Source organism: Elephantulus edwardii, unplaced genomic scaffold (genome assembly GCF_000299155.1).
Source record: "Elephantulus edwardii isolate Elephantulus edwardi_28Jun2011 unplaced genomic scaffold, EleEdw1.0 scaffold00266, whole genome shotgun sequence".
In the NCBI taxonomy this organism is placed as follows: Eukaryota; Metazoa; Chordata; class Mammalia; order Macroscelidea; family Macroscelididae; genus Elephantulus; species Elephantulus edwardii.
In genome coordinates, this window is record NW_006400016.1 from 3342268 (window position 1) to 3365421 (window position 23154).

General features: G+C 44.1%; 1 protein-coding gene across 4 annotated transcripts in view; it reads left to right on the plus strand.

Moving 5' to 3' along the window:
• Positions 1-13936: 13936 nt before the first annotated feature.
• The window catches only part of ACTN4 (actinin, alpha 4), an 87575-nt gene continuing 78357 nt past the window's right edge, over positions 13937-23154 (plus strand). For 2 of the 4 annotated variants that reach the window (XM_006899697.1, XM_006899699.1), the window contains exon 1: positions 14003-14219. In XM_006899697.1, coding sequence (XP_006899759.1) covers positions 14058-14219 — 162 coding nt within the window. In that variant the 5' untranslated portion in view covers positions 14003-14057. Of the gene's footprint in view, positions 14220-23154 lie in introns of all 4 variants that reach the window. The other 2 variants (XM_006899698.1, XM_006899700.1) reach the window with 2 other exon arrangements.

Consider the following 23154-nt stretch of genomic DNA (forward strand, 5'->3'; position numbering starts at 1 on the left):
CCTCTGGCCTTCATCCACCAGAGGGAGCTCAGGAGCAAGCCTCTGCTCTCCCTGTGCTAGTCAACTCTTTCTGTCCTGGCCTAATAGAATCCCCTTTCTTCCTCTCCTGACCAGTGAGGTGGCCAGTGAGGGTACAGGGAAGAATTAGTGCACAGAAAGGGCAGCTAAGGTGCCAGCAGGGAGGTACATCACCCCGCAGCTCAGCCTGGCCTGCATTTTCTCCTCTCTTGAGCAGGCCACGTGATTTCCCAGGGAAGGAAACCTTGTGCTTGTACACTTAACTGTGCCTTCACAGTCAAGCCCCCTAAAACCATTCTTCACAGATGTGTGTGTGAGGGAGTAAGGGTCAATCGGCCTTGAATCCTGACTTTGTCACCAAACCCATTGTGTGTCCTTATCCATCACACCTTCCCCATCTCTGTAAGGTTAAGAATGATGGTGTCCATTTCATAGTTGTGAGCATTTGATGATCTATTACAGTGAAATTCTCTGTTCAGAATTGAGCCAGTTCTTGCATCCATCATTCTAGATGCATCAGGGTTTTCATTAGGATTGCCGATTAGTCTCCTATACTATTCCATTTGGAGCAACTTTAAGAAAATCCAGAACCGGAAATTGAAATAAGAGACAACTTGTGCCAGTGTTCTCAGGCAAAAAGGTGACCGATCTTTGCAGCAGCTGCCTCTTCAGCAAGGACATCCTTCCCAGCCTACTCCCCTTCGTTGTGAAACTAGTCAAGCCATTTGATCTGTAGCAAGGCTCATTCGGTTCTGTTTTGTTCATTGCTGTTGAGTTGGAACTGACTCATGGCTAGCTGGCCTCCCTGAAGGTTTTTCCAAGGCTATAAATCACGTGGGAGGAGATTGCCCATCTTGTTTCCTGCTGGTAGATGAGACTAGCAGAGAGGCACAGCTTTGTTTAGAGTTAGCAGCTCAGCTCACTATGGACTACCCACCAGAGCCCCTATAGCAGTGTTAGGCGTTACCATATTACAGTTGTCAGCAAGTCATTTCCAACTTGTGATGTTCCTGTGTGTTTTAAAATAGAGCTGTGCTTTTATATAGTGTCAGTAGCTGGTTATTTAGCAGTTATATACTGTTGACTTGGAACCAACCCATACCTGACTCTCAGTTTTCAGAGAGCAGCTGGTGGATTTGAACCTTAGGCCTTTGCGTTAGCAGTGCAGTGCCAAAAATGCTGGAAAGTCAGTGCTACTCAGCCCTTGATGTACTGGTGGCTCCCTGTTGAGAGCATTTTGTTTTTGCATGTCAGTGTATGTAAACTTTGTACATAAGAGGATAGGGGCAGCATGGAACTGGGCCTTAACAGCCCTCCCTAATGATCTGGGCACCCCAACCCAACCTTTGCACTGGGTCCCAGACAGAAGCAGGGGCCAGAAACTTAAGATGAGTTCAAACCCTGGGTCCATGAGAAAATAGACCCAGCTCTGAGACCAGTAGGAGGGATGATAGGGCTAGTAAATACTAGCAAAAGGCACCTCTTTGGGATAGACACAGTTTTTTTAAGATACAGCCTACATAGCTGAGTAGTTGCTCTTGAGAAGGAATGACTTTTTCTCACAGCTGACCTGCTCCAGGAGGGTTGACCTTTGGCTAAGAGGCCAACTCGAGCAAGACTGTTTTCTACCCATAGCAGAGTGACTTGGGCATATTAACATCTGTGTCCCAACTTTGTTGATGAATAAAGTAATACCCATTCTATTTCCTTATGTGAGAGGTCAGAAATTCTTCACTGTCTTGTCACTGCTCGCCAGGACACTGGGCTGCTACTTGAGCTATTTCCTTGCCTACATATTCCAGTAACTGTTCTCATGTTCACACGGACACAGTTCCTGTCCCTTGTCCTTGTGGTAATTGTTGTCCAGGAGATGACAACACAGTAACCAGAATGAAACACTGGTTGTAATGTGCCATCCTTTCAATAATTGGTATGCTTGAGTCCATTGTTGTACCTACTGTGTCCGTTTGTCTCCTAAGGATTTTCCTCTCTCTCTCAACTTACCACAGAGCTTTGCTGGTAAGGAGCTGTGTGGCCAATCCAAAGGCAGGTTTGAATCCACCGGTTACTCTGAGGAAGAAAGTTGGTCAGTGTCCCCTGCCATTTATAATCTGAAAACCTGATGGGAGTATCATATGAGTCGAGTCTAACTTAAAAGCAGTGTGTTTTTAAGCCCATTACCAAGCTTCGTGACTTTCTCCAGGGATCTTCCCAATAACATGTCCAGACTAGGGTACAAAATCTTATCCTCACTTCTAAAGAGCTTCCTGGCTCTGGCTCTCATATTTTAAAGGTGTCATGTGCAGCAGATTTCCCTGGTGCCTTTTGGCTGCTTGACTGCTGTTTCCATGGGCAATGTGAATCTAAGTATGTCTTTGTCTGCTTCAGTAATTTTCTGTGGATCATGATCCAGTTGTGACAATTTTAGTTTTCTTGTTGAGGCATAATCCCTACTGAAGGCGTGATCTTTGATCTTCATCAGTAAATGCTTCAAGCCATTTTTGCTTTCTTTGTATCATCTACTGTCACAGATTTAAGCTGTTATGTGCCATTGAGTTGTGCGTGGCTCATAGCAACCCTATATACAATAGCTCTGAACCCGGTCCTATCCTCAGCAATCTTACTGTCTCCAACTACCTGAATCACTGTAAATCCATCTCATCCAAGGTCTTCCTCTCCTGCGTTGTCCCTCCACCCTTCCAAGCATGATACCCTTCTCCAAGGACTGGTCACTCCTGGCAGCATGCCCAAAGTATGTGAGATGGAGCTTCAAAATCTTTGTTACCAGAGAACAACTTGGTTTCACTATCTCTAAGAAAGGCCTGTTCTCTTCACAGTCTGTGGTATCTTCAACAATACTCCAGCAGTACAAATGAAAAGTATCAATTCTTCTGTCACCTTTAGTCATTGTCCAGCTCTCTGATGCATAACAAGTAGTTGCAAACACTACTGATCTATGGCTTGCACTTTAGTCTCTAAACTGACATCTTTGTACTTTAGCACTTTGAAGAGGTCCCTAACAGCAGACTTTCCTACTCCAATTTTATCTTTTGATTTCCTGACTGCTGGTGCCAAGAGTGTTGATTGTGGGCTTGAGCAAGCTGGAATTGTTGAACAATTTCAACTTCTTCACCATCTATCATTGTACTGCCAGTTGGCCCAGTGGTGATGGGGGGATATCAATGTTTTCTTGGTATGTTGAGCTTCAATCTATATTGAAGACTGCATTGTTTGACTTTATGCAGCAGATGCTTCAAGTCCTCAGTTTCAGCAAGCAACTTTTTATCATCTGCATAACACGTTGATGAGTCTTCCCTCAATTCTGATGCCACATTCCTTGTAAAGATCAGCCTCCCAAATGATCTGTTCTACATATAGATTGAAGAGTATAGAAAGAGGACACATCCCTAACTCTTTTCTTGATTTTGAACCATACGTTGTTTGCTTGCTCTGTTCTGACAATGCTTCCTGGTCCCAGTATAGGTTTCACATGAGCACTATCAGATGTTCTGGGATCCGTAGTCTTCTCAAGGTTGACCATAATTTATTGTGATCCACACAGTCAATTGCCATTGTGTAGTCAACGAAACACTGACATTCTTCTGTTATTCTCTGCTTTCAGCCAATACCCATCTGACATTGGCAGTGATACCCTTAGTGCCACAGCCTCTTCTAAATCAGTAGTTCTACATTGATGTATTGTTCCAGTTGTTTTTGGAAGATATTCAGTGAGATCTTGCTTGTGTGTGGTACTAGTGATAATATGATGTAGAACCTAAATAATGATACCCTGATAAACTATAAAAGGATTAATGGTGAAATATTACACGTCTTAGCCCTTCATGTAAAAGAAATGTCCTTGATCCATGTAAAGGACATTTCCCTAGGTTATCACCTGTAACACCTTTTATCTCAGAGAAAAGAAAGCTGGCTGAGAAAAGAGACCTTGCAATCACCAAGAGAAGATAGCCAGTTGTTAAGTGCCATCGAGCATTGTTTCACCAAGTTCATAGAGTTTCCAGAGGTAAGCTATTTTGGAAGTGGATGCCACTGCTGCTTCCAAGTTTGTTTTAGTCAGGGAGCTCCACCAAATACTGTCCGCCATGAGTAACTGTTGTTGCATTTGACACATCAGAGTCACAGTGTTTATCATCACAGCAACCACGAGTTACCTCTATACAGCAAATGCACAGACTAGTGCTATACCACTTAGGAGAATGTTTAACCAAAAGCAATTAAAACCAGGCCTGAGGGCTGCAGATTAAAATCACCCACCTTTGGCTTGGTAGCACAACTTTCTATCCACTAGGCCCACAGAGCTCTATGTTGTTGGTGGTGGTAAGTGACATTGAGTCATAGACAATTCATAGTGACCCTGTGAACAAAAGAACACTTGTATAACTTTCATCGTTGCTCCAAGTTCATAGAGTTTCCAGAGGCGAGCTATTTTGGAAGTGGATGCCACACCTGCTTCCAAGTTTGTTTTAGAGCATAACCAGACGTGGAGTTAATCCTTCTAAGCCTGAGCTTCTGCACTGAATAGGTCCTCAACATGGGGGAAAGTGAAACACTTGGAACTATATGAAGACAAATATTGTGTGCCAAGAGGCTAAAGGAGACATAGGCCTTCCTTGTAGGACAAATAGATTTTCCCTAGAGCTGGCACCCTGAATTTGGATTTCAAGCCTCCTAAATTGTAAGATTAATTCACCCAGTGTTTCTGAAGCTGAAGGAACTGAAGAACAAGTTTAAGCCTCAAGTTGTAATACTTAAGAATGCTGAAGGCAGAATGTTGAATGACCTAGGAAGCATCAAACGATGAGAGGAGTACAGAAAGGCACTATACCAAAAAGAATGGGCTGACACAGAGGAATCTGATGAAACAACATGATCAAGAAGGAGGAACTTCAGTCTGCTCTGAAGTAGTTGGCCAAAAACAATGTCACAGGAATTGATTTAATACCAAGTGACATAATTCAGAAACAGATACTGCCCTGGATGTGCTCACCAGGTTGTGCCAAGAAATCTGGAGGACAACTACCAGGCCAACTGATGAAGAGATCTATGTTTATTCCTATTTAAAAAAAAAAGTGAGTGGGGAAATTTTGAACAATATCACACGAAAGCAAAATCCTGCTGAAGATTATCCAAAAATGATTGAAACATTAGCAGAGAACTGCCAGATGTGCAGGCTGGGTTTTAGAAGAGGCCGTGGCTCTAGGGACATCATAGCCAAGTTAGCTGGATCTTGGCTGAAAGCTGAGAGTGCCAGAGGAATGTCTATGTTTCATTGACTATGCAAAGGTTTTTGACTGTGTGGATCACAACAAATTTTGGCTAATCTTGAGAAGATTGGGAATCTCGGAACACTTAATTATGCTCATGTGAAACCTATACTTGGACCAGGAAGCAGCAGTCAAGAATAGAGCAGGGAAGCATTGCATGGTTCAGGATCAGGAAAGGTGTGTGTCAAGGATGCATTCTATCTCCATTCCTTTTCAATCTATATGTAGAACAGATCATTGAGGAGTCTGGACTTTATGAGGAGGAATGTGGAATCAGGATTGGAAGATGACTTATTAACAACTTGCGTTATGCAGATAATACTACTTAGCTGAAACTGAGGAAGACATGAGGTATTTACTGCAGAAGGCCAAGGACTGAAGTCTTCAATATGGATTGAAGTTCAACATCTAGAAAACAGATTTTCACCAGTGGGCCAATTGACGGCTTCATAATTGATGGGAAAGAGATTGAGATTGTTAGTAACTTCTATTTGCTCGATTCCATAATTGATATTCTTGGCACCAGCAGTCAGGAAATCAAAAGATAAATTGCACTGGGAAAGTCTGCTTTCAGGGACCTCTCTAGAATATTGAAGAGCAACGATATCAGACTGGGGACTATGCAGTTACTTGCTATGTATCTGAGAGCTGGACAGTAACTAAAGATGATAAAAGGATCAATGCCTTTGAGTTGTGGTTCTGGAGAAGAGTACTGAGCATATTATGGACTTCAGGAGAACAAACAGGTCTGTCCTGGAGAAGGTGAAACCAGGCTGCTCCCTGGAGGCAAGGATTAAAAAAAAGAATTTAAAAACAGAAGGATAATAGCAAAACATATATGGGGATCCAAAGTGGTAAGGGGTGGGGGCAGAAGGGTGAGGATGGGTAGGGATGAGATCATAGGGTGGAGGGAGTGGGTAAAGGAAGTGAGAAAGGTCTGACAAGGACCAGAAAAGACAAGGCAATGATGGATATAGTCCAATGGTGATAAGTTTTTTGGTTTTTTTTTTGTTTTTTTACAAAGAAATTGTCTTTTTTAATTTGTGGGCTTCCCCTTTGAGAAAGTGGTGTAGACTCTCTGGATGCTTCATGCTGAACAGAGGCATTGAGATGAAGGGGAAGGGGAGCCTGCTTTAACACTTCACTGGTCGTCTTGAGTTGAAGCTACATGCCTTCTCATTCAGTTAGAAGATATTTTCATGATGATTTCTGCACTTTGTACTGCAAGGTGTTTGTGCAAGTGAGTCCAGTGGGAGTGGCTGGCTGAACTTTGAGGATTCATCCACCTTTGCTTTCTTAGCTGGCAGTTATATTTCCCTTTTGTCTCTGGAACCAGGCTCAGGGTTCAGGTTCTGGAGCAAGACTGTGTTCAGGTTACCTATAGGAAAGGGAGGAAACCCAGAGAGAACAAACTTGTGAGTGAGAAAGAAAAGGACTTTGGAGGTGTTACTTACTGGTGTACTGGTGGAGGAGATGAAGGAAAGTGGCTTACATTAAGTTCTTCATACACACTAGGCAGCTCCCCTCAGAGGCTGGGCAACTCCCTCCAGGGGCTGAGTAGCTCTCCTCTGCCAAGTGGCTCTCCTCTGCTAGTTGTCTCTCTCCAGGTGCTGGGCAGCTCTCCTCAGGGCCCACGTGGCTCTCCTCAGGGACTGGGTGGCTCTTCCCTGGCAGATGTCTCTCCCCAGGAAACTGGAGGCTCTCCCCAGGGTCTGGGCAGCTCTCCCTTGCTAGGTGTCTCTCCCCAGGGACTGAGTGTCTCTCCCCAGGGCCCAGGTGGTTCTCTCCAAGGGCTGGGTGACTTCCCAGCATCTGGACAGCTCTCCCCAGGGGCCTGGTGGCTCTCCCCAGGGATGTGGAGGCTCTCAGCAGGGGCTGGGCAGCTCTTACCTACCAGGTGGCTATCCCCAGGGGCTGGGTGGCTCTCCCCAGAGACTGGACAGCTCTCCCCCACCAAGACTCTTTTTAGGTTTGGACCTAGCACCTTACTAGGGACTGCTTCTCGTGACAGCACTTCTGGCTCCAGCACTGCCATCTTTGGCATCTACACCAAGGTCTCTAATTGTAACTTGACGTAAGTATTACTTTCCCCTTCTACAAATGGAGAAGGGGCTTCCAGAATGGTAAACAGACTTGTTCAAGGTTGAAAAAGTAATAAAGGCAACAGGACAAGAACTCAAACCAAAGTTGTCTGAAGGCTGGTTGTGAGTTTGCAAGCTCCTTTTGACAGTTGGGTCAGCCATCTTTTGTCTTCCTCTGCAAGATTACTTTTTTTTAAATTTTTTATTATTATTTTTTGTGCATGTACCGTCAAATCAGATCTGACTGGTACAGGAGGAAATTGTCCCTCCTTCTCTGGCAGAGGCAAGATTACTTTTTAGAAAAATTAATTTTAATGAAAATGTACAGAGACTTAGGATTTCCAGTCATTCATTGTTGCACTTTTCTCCCTCCCCCTCCCCCAATTAACTCTTCTCCTTGAAAAGAAAAAGAAATATTTTTCATTGTTATGCAGTCCCTCCCCCCAAGTCCACTCCACTGGGCAGCCTTCACTCTGGACTTCTGTAATGACAAGAATACCCATTCATATGTTTCTTTCAAACAGTTCTCTCCCTCATCTCTTTCAATGAAGTATACATCATTCCTCCCCTCCTTTTCTGTCTTCCCTCAACCCTGATGTCAGTTCTGTTTTACAACAGTGGCCCTATGCAATATTTGTCCTTTTGTGATTGAGATATTCCACTCAGTATAATGTCCTCTAGGATCATCCATTTTGCATAATATTTCATGAGTTCCTTGGTTTTCAATGCAGCATAGCATTCCATTGTGTGAATATATCAGAGCTTCTCTGTCCATTTGTTTGTTGATGGGCACTTGGGTTGTTTCTAGCTCTTTCCTATTGCGAACAAAGCCGCAATAAACATGGGTGTGCATATATCTGCTTGGGTGGCAGTTATGGTTTCTTTAGGGTAAATTCCCAGTAGTAGTTGGGTGAAATGGTATTTCTATTTGCAACTTTTTGAGAAAGAGCCATACAACTTTCCATAGTGGCTGCACCATTTTACCCACTTACCAACAGTGAATAAGGGTTCCAGTTTCTCCACAACCTTGCCAGCATTTGATGTTTGCTGTTCTGTTAAATTTTGCTACTCTTACTGGGGTGAGATATCTCATAGTTGTTTTAAGATTACTTTTAAAATGGCTAAAAGAGCACCATTTTGCCTGCTGCACAGAGCTTCTGGCTGCCTCCAAGGCAAGGATTTTTAAGCTATAGCTCACATACTTTGGGCACGTGTCCAGGAAGGACCAGTGCTTTGAGAAGGACATCATGCTTGGAAGAGTGGAGGGACAGTGCAGTAGAAGAAGACCCTGGATAAGATGGAATGACTCAGTGAATGGAAAAATAGAATCAGGTCTGTTGGAGACAGTGAGATTGGCTCAGGATAGGGCATGTTTCAGAGCTAATGTGCATAGGGTCGCTGTGACTCAAAGGCGACTTGATGGTCCATAACAACAAAAACTGTAAGAGAATAGGTTTCTGTTTCTTAAATCTGTCTTCTTGTGATGTCTCTGTTATAGCAGCACTTGTTATGTGCCATTAAGTTAGAACAAACTTTTCTGACCTAGCAGGGTTTTGGAGGTGATAAATTGCATAGCTGGAGATTGCCCATCTCTCTCCCTCAGAGTTGCTGGTGGATCTAAACCTTTGGGTTGGCAGTGCAGCTCAGCAGCACTGTCAGTTGTTATATTGGGACTGACTCAGCACTGACCGTGCACTCACACTATTAAGTACCATCAAGTGGGTTCTGACTCAGCCGACAAGCCAGTCAGGTTTCAGAGGCAATATATTGCACAGAAGGAAATTATCCATCTTTCTCTCGCTAAATAACTGAAACATCTTCATACCACATGTTAATAATTCTTCCTCCAATGATTTGTCTTTTTATAGTCCAGTTATGCAGATAATTTGCTCTGATGATGAAAACTCCAAATCCTAATGCGCACTTGGGCTGATTTTAAAGCCACATGATAGTTCCTTATTTGGTTTGAATGACTGCCTCAAGATGTATGCACAGGTTTCACCCGAGCACAATCAAGAGTCCTGGAATTCCCATTCTTCATAATGTTAGCCGTAACTTATTACCATCCACATGGTGGAATGCCTTTATATAGTCAATAAAACACAGATTAACATCTTTCTGCTATTCTCTGCTTTTAGCCAAGCACCATCTGATGTCAGCAAATGATATCCCTCATTCTAGTCATCTTCTGAATCCATCTGAAATTCCTGGCAATTCCTTACATATAAACTGCAGCAACTGCCACCTGAACCTTGACCACTTCCTTGGATCACTTGTGTGTGTGTTTGACAGAAGAGGAAAAGAATCCTTGTGTTTTCCATATTTGGAGAAGCATGTCTTCTAATCCCCACCCCACATAGTTGGGCTGTGACACAATCTTCACACTGCTGACCGGTTTCACCTCTTGTATCAGGTTGGTTCTGATTCATGTCTCTCTCACTTTCATAGCTATTGAGTCAGAACTGATTCATAGTTGACCCTATAGGAAGTTTTTCAGAGGCTGTAAATTTCACGAAAAGAACTTGCCCATTTTTCTCCCAGGAAGCAGCTGGTGGATTTGAGCCACTGGCCTTTAGGTTGGCATTGCAACTTTCTACTCACTAGTCCACCAGAGCTCCTTCCGACTCTCTCTGTACAACATGAAAGAATGAGTCCCTACTTGATCCTGGACTGTCCTCATAATTGCTGCTAGGCTTAAATCCATTGTTGCCATCAAGGGCAGTCCTAGAAGGGAGGCACTTGGCCCTTGAAATTAGCACAAAAAAACTAAGGAATGTGCCTAGACATGTCTTTAATGACATGGAGGAGACATAGCTCTGGTCATTATGTAGGCAGAGTTCCGCAAACCCAGGACTGATCCTATAAACATTTTTATTTGAAATTATGTGTATCTGGATTATGGTCTTTGGCTTGCTTTAATATCCTGCCTACCACAGATAGAAAGTTAGTAACTGCCAGTACTTAGGACCTGGACTTCAAACCTTAATAAATGAAAGCTGTGGCCATGATTCAGTGGAACACCTATTAGTAACAAACTCATGGTTTCTCTCATTCCAAATTACTTGCTTGGTCTTATCATTGTCCTGTTATTAAAATATAAGAGAGTCTCAAGGGAGCTCTGATGGCCTGGTAGCAAGAAGCTGCATTGTGATTCCCAAGGTGCACGGTTCGAATCCACCAGGTACTCTGCTGGAGAAGGAGGGATAATCTCCTCCTGTACCTGTCAGATCAGATTTGGTGGCGTGCGCGCGCGCGCGCGCGCGCGCACACACACACACACACACACACACAAATAATACAATAAAATTAAATAAAAAAAATAAGAGAGTCTCTGTATAATATGTAGGATCTCTGGTGGCCTAGTGGTAAAAAGCTGTGCTGCAATGTCAAAGGCATATGATTTGGATCATGGCACAGATTGACTGTCGATTGACCTACTGGAGAGTCAACTATGAGTGAGTTCTGACTTGATAGCACACAACAACAACAACAATAGAATATGCATGGAGACTTGTTCACATTATATGTGCACTGTTAAACAAAGGTCAGCCACTTGAATCCACTTTAGAGAAGGATAGAAAAATCTCTTATATTTATAGCATCAGAGACTTGATGGAGGGTTACTATGGGTTGTAATCCATTTGACAACAGTGGGTGTAGGTAATTTTAAAAATAGAATGTATTTGGACATGGGATTTATCTTCCAACACCATTATGGTGGTGGTGGCAGTGGCGGTGACCTGACAGAGTGTGGAAATTATTGAACAATATCACTAATATCACACACAAGCAAGATTCTGATTATCCAAAGGCGACTGGAACAGCACATCAACAGAGAACTGCCAGTGGCATTAGAGACATCATAGCTAACATTAGATGCATCTTGGCTCAAAGCAGAGAGTATAGGAGGAATGTCTATCTGTGTTTCATTGACTATGTAAAGGTATCTGACTGTGTAGACCACAACAATTTGTGGCTAACCTTGAGGAGTGACCCTTTAGGACAGGATAAATTTCCCCCATTGGTTTTCCAAGGCTGGAATCCTTATGCAGCTCATAAGGCCTAGTGAGTTACATGTTGTGCAGCTAACAAAAAAAAATACTTGTTATTAGTAATAAGTATCCACTAGCTGCTTCCTGAGAAATGTGGGAGTCTTCACCTGTAAAAATTTACAGAAATCTGATGGAGAGTCACTATTAATCAGAACTGACTTTCTGGCAGTTGGACCAGTTTCCCTCGTTGTGTCTAGTATGTTTGAACCACCAACTTTACAGCTAATCGTTGATTACTACTTTACCACTGTGTTACAAGGCTTCCTTTTGAATGTATTTATAAGTGTTTTATTTGTAGTCTCCCTTCCTTGGAAATTAGGGAGCTCTGGTAGCCTCACCGGTAAGGAGTTGCATCACCAACACAAAGCTAGGCACTTTACAGTAGCTACCATGGTCTTTGCAATCACTTGTTTTGCATCAGAGAGTTGGACAATGACTAGGGAGGATAAGAGAATTGATGCCTTTGAGCTGTGGTGCTGGAGAAGAGTACTGAGGGTACCATGGACTGCTAAGAAAACAAACAGATATTCATCCTGGAGAGGGTTAAACCAGGATGCTCCTTGGAGGCAAGGATTCTGAGACCTCATCTGACATACTTTGGTCATGTTGTAAGGAAAGACCAATCTTTGGAGAGGGACATCATGCTTGGGAGGGTGGAGGGCAGGCGCAGGAGGGGAAGGCCCTCTATGAGGTGGATTGTTTCAGTGACTGGGGTAATCGGGATGGGTGTGTCAGAGGCAGTGAGATTGGCACAGGACAAAGCAGAGTTTAGGGCTGTTGTACATAGGTTCGCTATGAGTTGCAAGCGACTCGATGGCACATAACAACAACAACTTCACACTAGCTACTTCACATTAGAAAGATAGGCAATCTCTGTGATTTACAGCCTCTGAAAACCTGCTGGAAGATCAGCTATGCCTTGGTTCACTCTGGACAATGAGTGAATGAGCTTAGAAATTAGTTCCATGAAGGCAGTTTTGTCTGTCTTGTTTAGTGCCAATGTGTTGTTAAAGAGCACACGTTGTTTTGTTGTTATGTGCCATGGTGTTGCCTGTGACTCACAACAACCCTATGTACAATAGCTCTGAACTCTGTCCTATCCTGAGCCCGTCTACCTGTCTTTGGCACACCTACCCCCATTACCCTAGTTACTTGATCAATCCATCTCATCTAGTATCTTCCTCCGCCCCAGTGTCCCTCCACCCTTCCAAGCATGATGTTCTTCTACAAGGACTAGTCCCTCCCATCAAGTGCCCTAAGTATGTGAAACAGAGCTTCAAAATCCTTGCCTCCAAGGAGAAACTTGTTTTCACCCTCTCCAATACAGACATTGGCAGTCCCTGGTATGTTCAATACTCTTCTCTAGTACCACAACTCAAAGGCCTCGATTTGTCTTCTGTCATCCTTAGTAATAGTCCAGCTCTCTGATGCATAGCAAGTAATTACAGACCATGTCCTGGATCAGGTGCACATTAGTCCCTGGACTGACATCATTACTCTTTAGTATTGGAGAGGTCCCTGACAGAGAGTGCCTTCCCCAGTGCAATTCATCTTTTGATTTCCTGATTGTTGGTGCTAAGATTGTTGACTGTAGACCGAAGCAAGCGAAAATTGTTAACAACCTCAATCTCTTCTCCATCTATCAGTGGTGAGAATCTTTGTCTTCTTGATTTTGAGCTTCAATCCATTTTGAAGACTGCAGTCCTTGACCTGCCGCAAACGCTTCAGGTCCTCTTCTGTTTTGTCAAGCAAGATTATTTCAGCTGCATACTGCAAGTTGTTGATGAGCAGCTTTATTGAATAGGAAGGCCTAGGTTTTGGCAGCATTTTGTGAGGATTCATTCACAAAAGTTCTCTGACGAAAAGAAATTCTGATTGGCTGAAATTTACAAGCTTTTGCTTTAAGAGCCCTTTGAATATTGTTTTACTAATTTATAAAGCTTGAGTCTGTTAGAGTCTTGTTACTCTAAGGATATTTCCAGGGGCCAGTCGGCGTGAGTATCCTTCCTGGGAAGTTCTCTGTGGGAGGAAGGAGGAAGAGGGGAACCTGCAGGCTTCCGGCGGTCCTGGCTAGCTGACTCTGAAATTCAGCTCACCTATGTAGCTTTGGCAGAACTTTGTGCCAAATACCTAAAAGCTCCTTCACAGCGTAAGACACGATCCAGATCTGGCAGATAGTAGGTCTCAGCTAATTTTTGTTCCGGAACGGGAGCCCATTCCGGCCCTGAGCAAGTTAATTCGGGATCAGACGAACCAGCTTTAAGATTATTTCATGTTGGCTCCGCCCACAAACGCGCTCCCTCTCGCGGGAGAAGCGGCTCCTAAAGGGGGGGGAGCGGGGCATGGTGGAAGGAAGGGTTTCTGCGCATGCGCCAGATGATCAGACATGATTTTTTTTTTTTTTTTTTTTTCCTTTTTCTTTTCCCTGTTTGGCCAGCGCGCGCACGCAAGGGAGCGTGGCGGCGGCGGCGGGGTGCGCAGGCGCAGAAGCCCAGTGCGCAGGCGCTGCCGGAGGGCGGGCTAAAGCAGCTGAGCCAGCAGCAGCAGCGGCAGCGGCTCGGGCACCGGGGCGGGAGCTGAGGCGGGAGTGGACAGTCGGTGGGTGAACGAGAGGCAGCGGAATGGTGGACTACCACGCGGCGAACCAGTCGTACCAGTACGGCCCCAGCAGCAGCAGCAATGGCGCTGGTGGCGGGGGTGGCATGGGCGACTACATGGCCCAGGAGGACGACTGGGACCGAGACCTGTTATTGGACCCGGCCTGGGAGAAGCAGCAGCGCAAGGTGCGCGGGCGGGACCTAAGAGGACTGGGGTGGAATTGGAAGGTCTGGAGTGGTAGTTGGAGGGTCTTCAGAAAGCATTGTCGGGCAGGGGTATGGGATCCTGGAAGGGAATTGCAGGGCCTGGAAAGGAACGGGGAGGTCTGAAAAATAATGGCCAAGGAGGGGCTTAGAGTCTGTAAAAAGGAATCAAAGAGCTTGAGGAAAGTTTTCAGGGTCTGGGCTGGGAATTGGGGGGCGCCAAGGAGATGATTGGCAGTCTTAAGATCAAGTGGGGGTCTGGGGAAGAATTGAGGGCTCAGAGAACGGGCTGAAGGTGCTGAGGAGAGACTGGGGAATCTAGAGGAGGAATGTGTGGGTCATGGTGGAATTCAGGGTTTGGGCATTTTGGGAGCTTGGGAATGTCATTTGGGGCTCAGAAAGATCTTGCTGAGGAGAGGAATGGGGGAAGCTTGGATTAGGGGACGTTCTGAAGGTGATGGAGAGTCTGCAAGCGTGGAGGTGGAGTTGGAGGGACAAGGAAGGCATTAAGAGGTGACATGGAAGGACTGGGAAGGTGAAGAGTCGACAGGGACTTTTCTAGAAGACTTGTGTGTGGAAAGACGTGGGCCTGGTGTCGGGATGTTAAGGAGGCCTGGTGGGACTGAGGGTCTGAAGAGGGTTCCTGTGAATAAGAAGGGTGTTCGATTATGGGGTGCTACCTTGTTCTGAAGGGAAGAAAAGGAGCTTAGGGAGATAAGAGGAATAGGGAGAATTGACACCGGGTGGGGTTTTGGGAGAGGAGTAGGGAAGATCGAGAAGCTTAGTGTGGCAAGAAAGGTGATCTGGAATGGTGGAGCATACTGGGAGAGAGGCTGGTTGAAGAAAAGGAAAAATCTTCTTGGAAAGGGAACATGTGATGGATAGATGGACTGAGGAAGGAACTTCTAGGGGGCCTGGGGATGAATGGCTTCTGGGGATGCAGTCCTCATAGAGAAGAGTATTTGTATTGTAAGAGACACTAAGGAGTTTGAGGAAGAAGAGGTGTCTGTCTAGGAAGAATTGTGGCCTTTTAAAACTTAGATGGTGTAGGTGAGAGGTCAAAATGTTCTTAAGTAGGGCCTTTTTCCAGATGGCTTGTGGGGTGTGGAAGCAGTTAAGTGAGGGGCCTACAGTAGTGAAAGGGAGAACAGAGGTAGAGGGAACCCCAGAGGAGGCTGTGAGAGAGGGATGGGGGGGAGAGGGAGTGAGTGTGTGAGAGTGTGAGAGAGAGAATCCAGTGGGAGGGGGTGGAGGGGTGGGGCGAACGCTGAGCTAATATTAAGGCTGCAGTGTGTGCAGGAGCTAAAGAAAGTGTTTTGTGGGGGTGTGCTCTCGGGAGGGGGTTGTTCAGAAGTGTTGAGTGTGAAGAGGGTGGGAGGTACTTGAAGTTCGAGGCATTTTAATGTGTTTGAAGATCGGGATTCTCATTCCAGTTTGTGACTTACTTAGTACCTCCTCAGCCTTAGGCGAGAAGCTTTATTGCTCTTAACTTCTGTCCTCTGTAAAGAGGAGTCAAAGAAGTCTCTCAGGTGATCTTACAAAGATGACACGTGTCCAGTGTTGGGACTCCCCCACCCCAGGATTAGGGGGAGTGGATTTGGTGTTCTTCAGAACTGTGGGGGAAGACTTCAAGGGTTTTGAGAGAGAGGGTGCGGAGTGTGACTGGAACTGTCTTGAGGGTGTTTGTTGGTACCCTGGGACTCCGCGCCAACAGCCCTATCTGGAGGGAAAGCGAGGCAGTGGGTAGTGTGAGTTGAAGGAGCCGCAGCTTCAGGGAAGTCCAGGGTAGGGCCTGGCATAACCTTGGGTAAATGATTGATCTTTGCAAGAATTTCCTCAGGAATAATATTGGGAAGTGAGGGTGGAGGTGGGATCTTTATCTTGCTACTCTAGCCATCTCACAGGTTGGGAATGCTGACTTCAGAAGGTTGTTGTTGGTTTTTTTTTAATTGGAAGAGGAATATAGTTCAAGAAGAATTTATTGCTGGACACAGTGCTGGGCAGGAAAAGTTTACAAATTACCAAGATACTTGGAAGGTTGAGGTGGGAAGAGGTCATAGGCTTGCTTTTGAGAATGTACCAAGATTGCCTTCTCCACCTTTAGGTGTTTGGGAAAATAATCCCTGACCGTTTTTTCTCAGGGAGTGATGGACCTTCTCTTGTCTTCTACCACTCCCCAAATGACTCCTTCCAGTTCACTTCCACTCTTAATGGGGGTGAGTGTCCCTGGTTATAGTCATTATTGCCCACAGGGTGAGGCTAGGGCACCATTCAGTCTCTGGGTGGAAATCAAGACTCACCAAACCTTAAGGCCTTACTGCCTCTGGGAGAAGTATGTGTCATCCTTCCTCTTGCCTGTCTTCCTCAAGGGAAGGGCGACTCAGATTCTTCTGACCCTAGTTGCTTTGAATTTCAGTAAGAGCCAATTCTAGTATGTCCTGTTTTATACTTATCCAAGCAAATATTTACACTTAGTTGTTTTTGGAGAAAAAAGATACTGTCTCTTTGCTGTACATTTTTCCTGTTAATGTTGGGAAAGCTTGTGGGCCAGGATTCTTTCTGAACTGAAGGAAGGAGTAGTGGAAAGGAATATACCAGTTTTGAGCTTTTCTCTCTTCCTTCAAAGAGACTCCCTCCCTTCACCAAACTGACTGGCTGGACTCTAAGTCACAGTGACAGTCTGGTACATATTCACATATTTGAAAAGTCTGTGTTCAGGATACCTCTAGGTCTTGAAAGTATGTGGAATAGAATTCTAGGAATTAAGCAAGGGGCTGCCCAAGTCAAAAGAAGTTCATGTGTTTGTCTCCCATTGGTCCTCATTACCTGAGCCCTTTGCTCTGCCTTCTGGGCAGCGTGTCAGACTGGAATTAACCAGTTCTAAACCTTGCTCCTAGGGACCCCCATAATGAAGGCCTTATCTGACAAGTAGGTTGTACAACAGCTTTTATTTGGCAGGGCCTTCCTTGTTTTTCTGGGGCATGAGTAAAGATGGATGTAGTCTTTAAAGTTCTCCAAGCAGTTGTGTTTCCCTCTCCCAGTTTCTGACAGGGGCTTGAGCAGCCCTTCCCACCTCCTGAGGTCTCTTGAAAGATACTTCTTAAAACTTCTCATACAGCAAAAGGAAACACTTTGTTTGCTAAGCTTGGTATCATTGAAACAGCCCTGCCTTCCAGGGCCTCTGTTTAGACCTGACCTTTGGTTAGGGCTATTTTGATATGAGTTAATGATTTGAAAGTTCTGGTGATAGATAGTTTTTCTCTCTCCATGTAGGTGGTTTTATTTATTTTTTTTAAAATTAAAATAAATAGATGTGAAAGACATGTGATGAAAGCCCCAAAGTAGCCATTTGTTATTTTGTTGCATTATCCTAATTGCTTGCCTTTTAGGATCTGCCTAGGACTAATAAATCCTGAACAGTTTTCAAAATTGAGAAAACTACTTCCACAAAAAGAGAGTAGCCAAACATTCACCTGTCACCTGTGTAAGCATGTGAGCAGAATAGGTATGCCCTACCCGCTCTCCTGGGAGAGACAAAGGGGAAGCCACTCAGTTGCTAGCACTGTCTCCCCCTGAGCTGTTGAGAAATGTGTCTCAGAACAGGGCTGTTGTAATTGAAGAGGTGAGGTACAGGCAGCAGGGCCTTTGCCACTCACCAGCTGAGAGTCAGATCCTGGTGGTGCTCTGGAGTGGCGCCTGCTCTTTCACATAATCCTAGGCTGTTCTGGGTGTGGGCCCAAGATTGCCCTCTGCCTTTTGAAACACCCTCCCTGGTTCCTGCTTCAGAGACTTTGGCAGCAGATAGCTGACTCACCCCCCATTTGGAACTGGTTGCTGAAACAGCTAATGGCAGCCAATAGCTAGCTGCCTTGTGGAGAAAGTTTGGTTAAAAGTGTTGAAGGAGTACAACCAGGGAAACGAGAGTGGTGTCTTAACATGCAGCTGCTAGTCCACTCCTGAGCCGAATGGGAGGCCAGTCCAGTGGAGGCTTGTGCTTAATCAGATGGCAGGGGAGCAGGGACAGATCAGGATTCTGTTGTAAGCCTCCAGAGGCTTAGAACTCTGGAGAGTTCCGCTGAAGCATACATTCTGGTCATGGCCCATTTAGGCCCCATAGCTCCCCTTTTCAGAGTTAACTGAGCACCATAGCTACCAAAGATCCAGAACAATTTGTGAAGGCCGGAGGAATTCCTGAGTCTTGAGGTGAACACTGTAGGTGTTTGCTACGCTGGTGTATTGTGTTCTGAAAATTGTATGAGGCTTTGATGAGATTTTAAAGTTGTTCTTTAATAGCCTGTTCCCTTGCTGTGACTTTGATTTATTTCCAGGCGAATGGGAAAAAAATTAGTGCGTGAACAGCTGTTTGCACTAGTATTTCTTGTTTATTCAAGTTTCCGGAATAACTGAAATATCAACATGATTGTCTCTCCCCTGGCATTTAGTATTTTCCAGATCAACGTTTTCCCCCACGTTCATCCTTGTTTCCTTAATTTAGGGAGGTTCAAGTTCTTCTCAACACTCAGTTCTTTCCCCTCAGTTCCCTTCAGTTGTTCCCTCTAATTATGCATGTATTTTATACACAGTATAACAGGAGGACTCGGGTTATCTTGTCTAAATTTTTCCTTTCTTTGGAAGGCAAATAATAGCAAGTTGGGCCAGAACAGTGGTGGTAACAGAAACAGTGACTTATGTCAGGGATAGGTGGAAGTTTCGACTTGTATAGATACAAATCCTGTCATTCACAGAGATTTGAAAGAAGACTTTGTTATAGGCTTGAAAGCGCAAGACTGGATTTCTTCAGAATGAATTTAAACTTTGAGATATCGAAGTGGGATTACAAGGAAATGTAGTTTTACAGTGTTGGCAATCTAGAACAGCATTTGTTCCATAGTGCTTGAAAGTGACACAAGTAACACTCCTCAGGAAGGTTTATGAGTTACATTTTAGACAGTTTCAAAGGAGCTTAAGAATCAGAGTCAAAGAGAAATAAATACTCAATTCTAGCGTCTTTTTAAAGAGTGAACTTATTTTTTTGGGATGTGTGTGTCTGTGTGTGTATGTCTAAAAATAGACTGGATGGGAGGAGAGTTTGCCTTCTCCAGAAAGTGAAATCTTTGTATGGCTTTAACTGGCTTAAGTGTTCTTACATCAGTGTTTGGGAAATTTTGTCCAAATAGTGGTCCCCCTGGGATTTTAAAAATCTGAGACATTTGTCTTGATGTGTGCCTTTTTTTGGTTGTGTTCTTTCACATCCTCTCCTTCCCCCTTCCTATTCAAACAACAGCTGCTTTACTTGGAATGCCCATGGAGTCTTAAGAGTTGATTGGTGTAAGTTGGTTGGTTGACTTTTAAGCATGAGCAGCATGGCCTTTTAGCATAGCATCTGCCCAGTGACTTCTGTTTTAAACTTGGTTTATTGAAGTATTTTCTAAAAGAGAGTGGATGAAACTTATGTTGGATTTGCTTTTTGCCACCTGTTGTTGTGCTGCCTCCTGCATTCTTGGAGTGAGCTCTAGTCTCCAAAGAGTGAGGGACCATCCCCTGTTTCTAGAAAGAGCAGTGCTTCCTTTTATCTGAGCTTATATTGGTGCTGCCTAAAATTCAGTAATTTTTTGTTTTTTCGTGTCTTCTTCTTTTACAGGTTTATTAATCTTTATGTTGATAATTTTTAACCTTAATTTAATAAAATTAGAAATTATGCAAGTGTGGTAATTGAAAACTCTAGTCTTTCAGGCCAGAAGGAAATGGCAAAGATAAACCATACTGAGAACAGTGTTGTTTGTTCTGACTGGATCCTACTCCTGCTAGACTCTCACATTGTTAAAAAAGAGATGGGAAGGTGGTGTTGAGACACCAAAGACCCATCAGTACCTAACAGAGACTTTCAGGTAACCAGAACACTCCAGAGTGTCCAAGAATCAGAGCAAAGCCAAAGAGAGACCCTCTCTGTGTGATTCTAGGCTTAATATGGGGTGTGCATAATCCCCCAAATCTCCCATGTCCCATCTCACACTTTGAAAACACCATCTCATATGTATATGTTTATGTGTATGTATATGTATTTTCCATGAGGTGGGTAGGTCTGAGTGACTTGCTTACGACCTGCCAGCTCTTCTATTTGGCCACACGTGTTTGTTAATGATTGGATGATTCTTTGATTATCTTCAAATACTAGGTTCCTTGGGTTTTGTGTTTTAAGAAACCGAGCCATGTTGTAAATACAAGCATTGTAAGTTTATCGCTTGCTCCTGGCAGAGTTTTAAGGCTCAGGTTTTCTTATACATATGCAAGGCAGTTTGGATGACTAAACCACACTGCTGCACCCTTTGGGTGTTTGAATCCCAGATTAGGAAGGAAAGCCATGCTCTCCTGTAAAGTTAAGAATGGCTTCTTTAAATGTTTTCTTCTCCGTATCAGTGCAAAACAGAGTTTGCTTCCCAGGGGAACTGTTGACATAGGTGAGAGGTAGTTGGAAGTGGCAGTTGCTGCTCCTTGGAATGCAGTGAAGTCATCTTTGGAAGTATAATTGATGGGGCTGAAATGACTGGACGGGATGGCAGAACCAGCAATACAATAGCGTTTGTGTCTTCAGGCCGGAATAAAGACGACATTGTGGTTTGTTTATGCTTTTTAAAGGTGTGGGGCTGAGTGATGTCTGTCACTGGCTTTCTAGTGGGTTTGTCCTTTCATCTTTGTCTCTTCCTAGACTCTTGTGAGCGGGTGGAAGCCACAGTCTATAGGTGGTTGCAAGGCAGCAGGAAGGCCAGTCTAGGACTCATTCTTTGTTCTGAACGTCTAAAGGGGAATGCATTTTGTTTTTCAGCCTCCAAAAAGATAGAGATTCCTTATCTTCCCTCCTAAGCAGCAGTGGCTGCTTCCAGTTCTAAGAAGGTCTTAATTAGCAGCCATCCGGAATGGGGTGTGGCAGGAAGTAAAATGGAAGTCTTTTTTTTTTAAGAATAAAAACAAGCCTCATTTTGATGGTGGAAAAGGCCAGTTGAAGTTTTGAAACATAAGCGAAAGCTTGTAAAGGATTCAGCCTCCAGCCACGCAAATAGAGGAGTCAGGGGGCCATTTAAGAGCATGTCACACTAAGGAGTGCAGTTTGAGTTACTGAAATGACAGCATTCTTCCTCCAAAGACCAAAAGCTGTGCTGAAGCTAATTTTAGTCCTGTCTTTGTGGCCTTTTTGGTATGTGTGTGTTACACACATTAGTCTAAATCTGGAGGTGAGTCAAAGGTATTTAATTAATAACACCATTGGAAAGCTGAGATGCTTCTGTACTGTTGTGGGGAGTGCACTGCAGCAGAGGAAGCACTAATGGTGAAGGGCTGAGGCACTGGGCATAAATAGATGCTGCCAGCTGGTCTCACAGAAGAGTTATAGGCATGGTGGCTGGGCTGGCTGAGAGACCAAGGGCTTCTGCTCCGTAGGAGATAGTCCATTTTTAATGTGTCCTTGAACAGGAGAGAGGGAAAAGAGAGATGTGTGGGTTTGGTGGTTTTTTTTTTCTCTCTAGGCTTTCAGATTCAGTTGGAATCTCAACTATGTGACTTCTTAATAGTAGGGAAAAATGTGCTTGTATCTTAGACTGCTTTCCCAAACATTGATAAATTACAAAGAACTCTAAAGTTTTCCATCTGAAACCCAAGCACAGTTCATTCCATTTTTTATTAAAAAAAAAAATCCATATCCTCTCCACCCCAACTGACAGTAATAGACTTTCACTCTCTTATACTTCCTCCTCCTTTCCTCTGAGGAGTACCATTGCATTCAGTTATAAATCTTAGGAAAGTGTTAAACATCTGTACAGAGTGATGCTCCTTTGACTGTTTCTGTGATGACTTGCATTTGGAAGAGTCACATTTGTCTTGTGGTGTTTTTCAATTTTCCATCCTTGAAGTCTTCCCCGTCTGGCTTGTGAAATAAACTCAAGTTTTAAAATTCAAAATGTCTGATGCAGATGACTTGCCAGGCTAGTTCAAGGGCAGGGTGATGAATCAATCTGTCTCACAGGCTGTGTGCTAGCCAGTCACGATGCAGATTTGAAGGGACTGGAAGATGTCCAGACAGTAAACATCACCAGGATTTTGAGGCAGTTGGATGTCCAGCTGCTAACTAAAAGGTTGACAATTCGAGTCTCCCCAGAGTTGTCTTGGAAGAAAGCCCTGGTGATTGGTGTCTAAAAAATCAGCCAGTGAAAACCCTGTGGTACAGTTTTAACCTAATATACATCGGGTCTCAGAATCAACCTCATGGCAACTAGTTTGGATTACTTTTCTCTTGCTGTTGTAATTTTTGTAGCTCTGTGGATTTTCTGGGGTACTAACTGTTAAGTGCTCAACTGCTAGCCAAAATGTTGGTAATTCCAACCCACTTAAGGTACCAGTGAAGACAGACCTAGTGATCTACTTCTAAAAGTTTGAAAGCTCACTGCAAAAGTCATTGCAAGTTGGGCTCAATTTGAGACACCTGCCACCACCAACATAGTTCACTAAATGGAGGGATAATGCATGAATGAGAAGTCAGTCCATTTGCAGCAGTGAACCAATTTAGAGATCATTGGTTAAGGGATTGTGCCGAAGTTGAGGAAGGTAAAGCAGTAGCACTCAGCACCTGTAGGATAGAAACGTCACAGAGATTTTGAAAGGAAAGATTTGCCCATAAAACTCAAAGTTTGGTGAGTTCTCGTAAGCATTTTTACTTTGGACATGAGAAAATTCTAGGTCTCTTTTTAATAAACAACCACCGACTGAGCAGTTCTTGCCAAATACGGCTGGCTCCAGGGCCATGGGATTAGTTTAGGAGACAACTTTCTTGCCTAAAAATAAATGTCATGTTTTTATCAAACATTCCAGGGATAGTTTGCATATGAGAGTAGTTCAAGTTCTGTGGGTCCATTTATGTTAGAGAGTA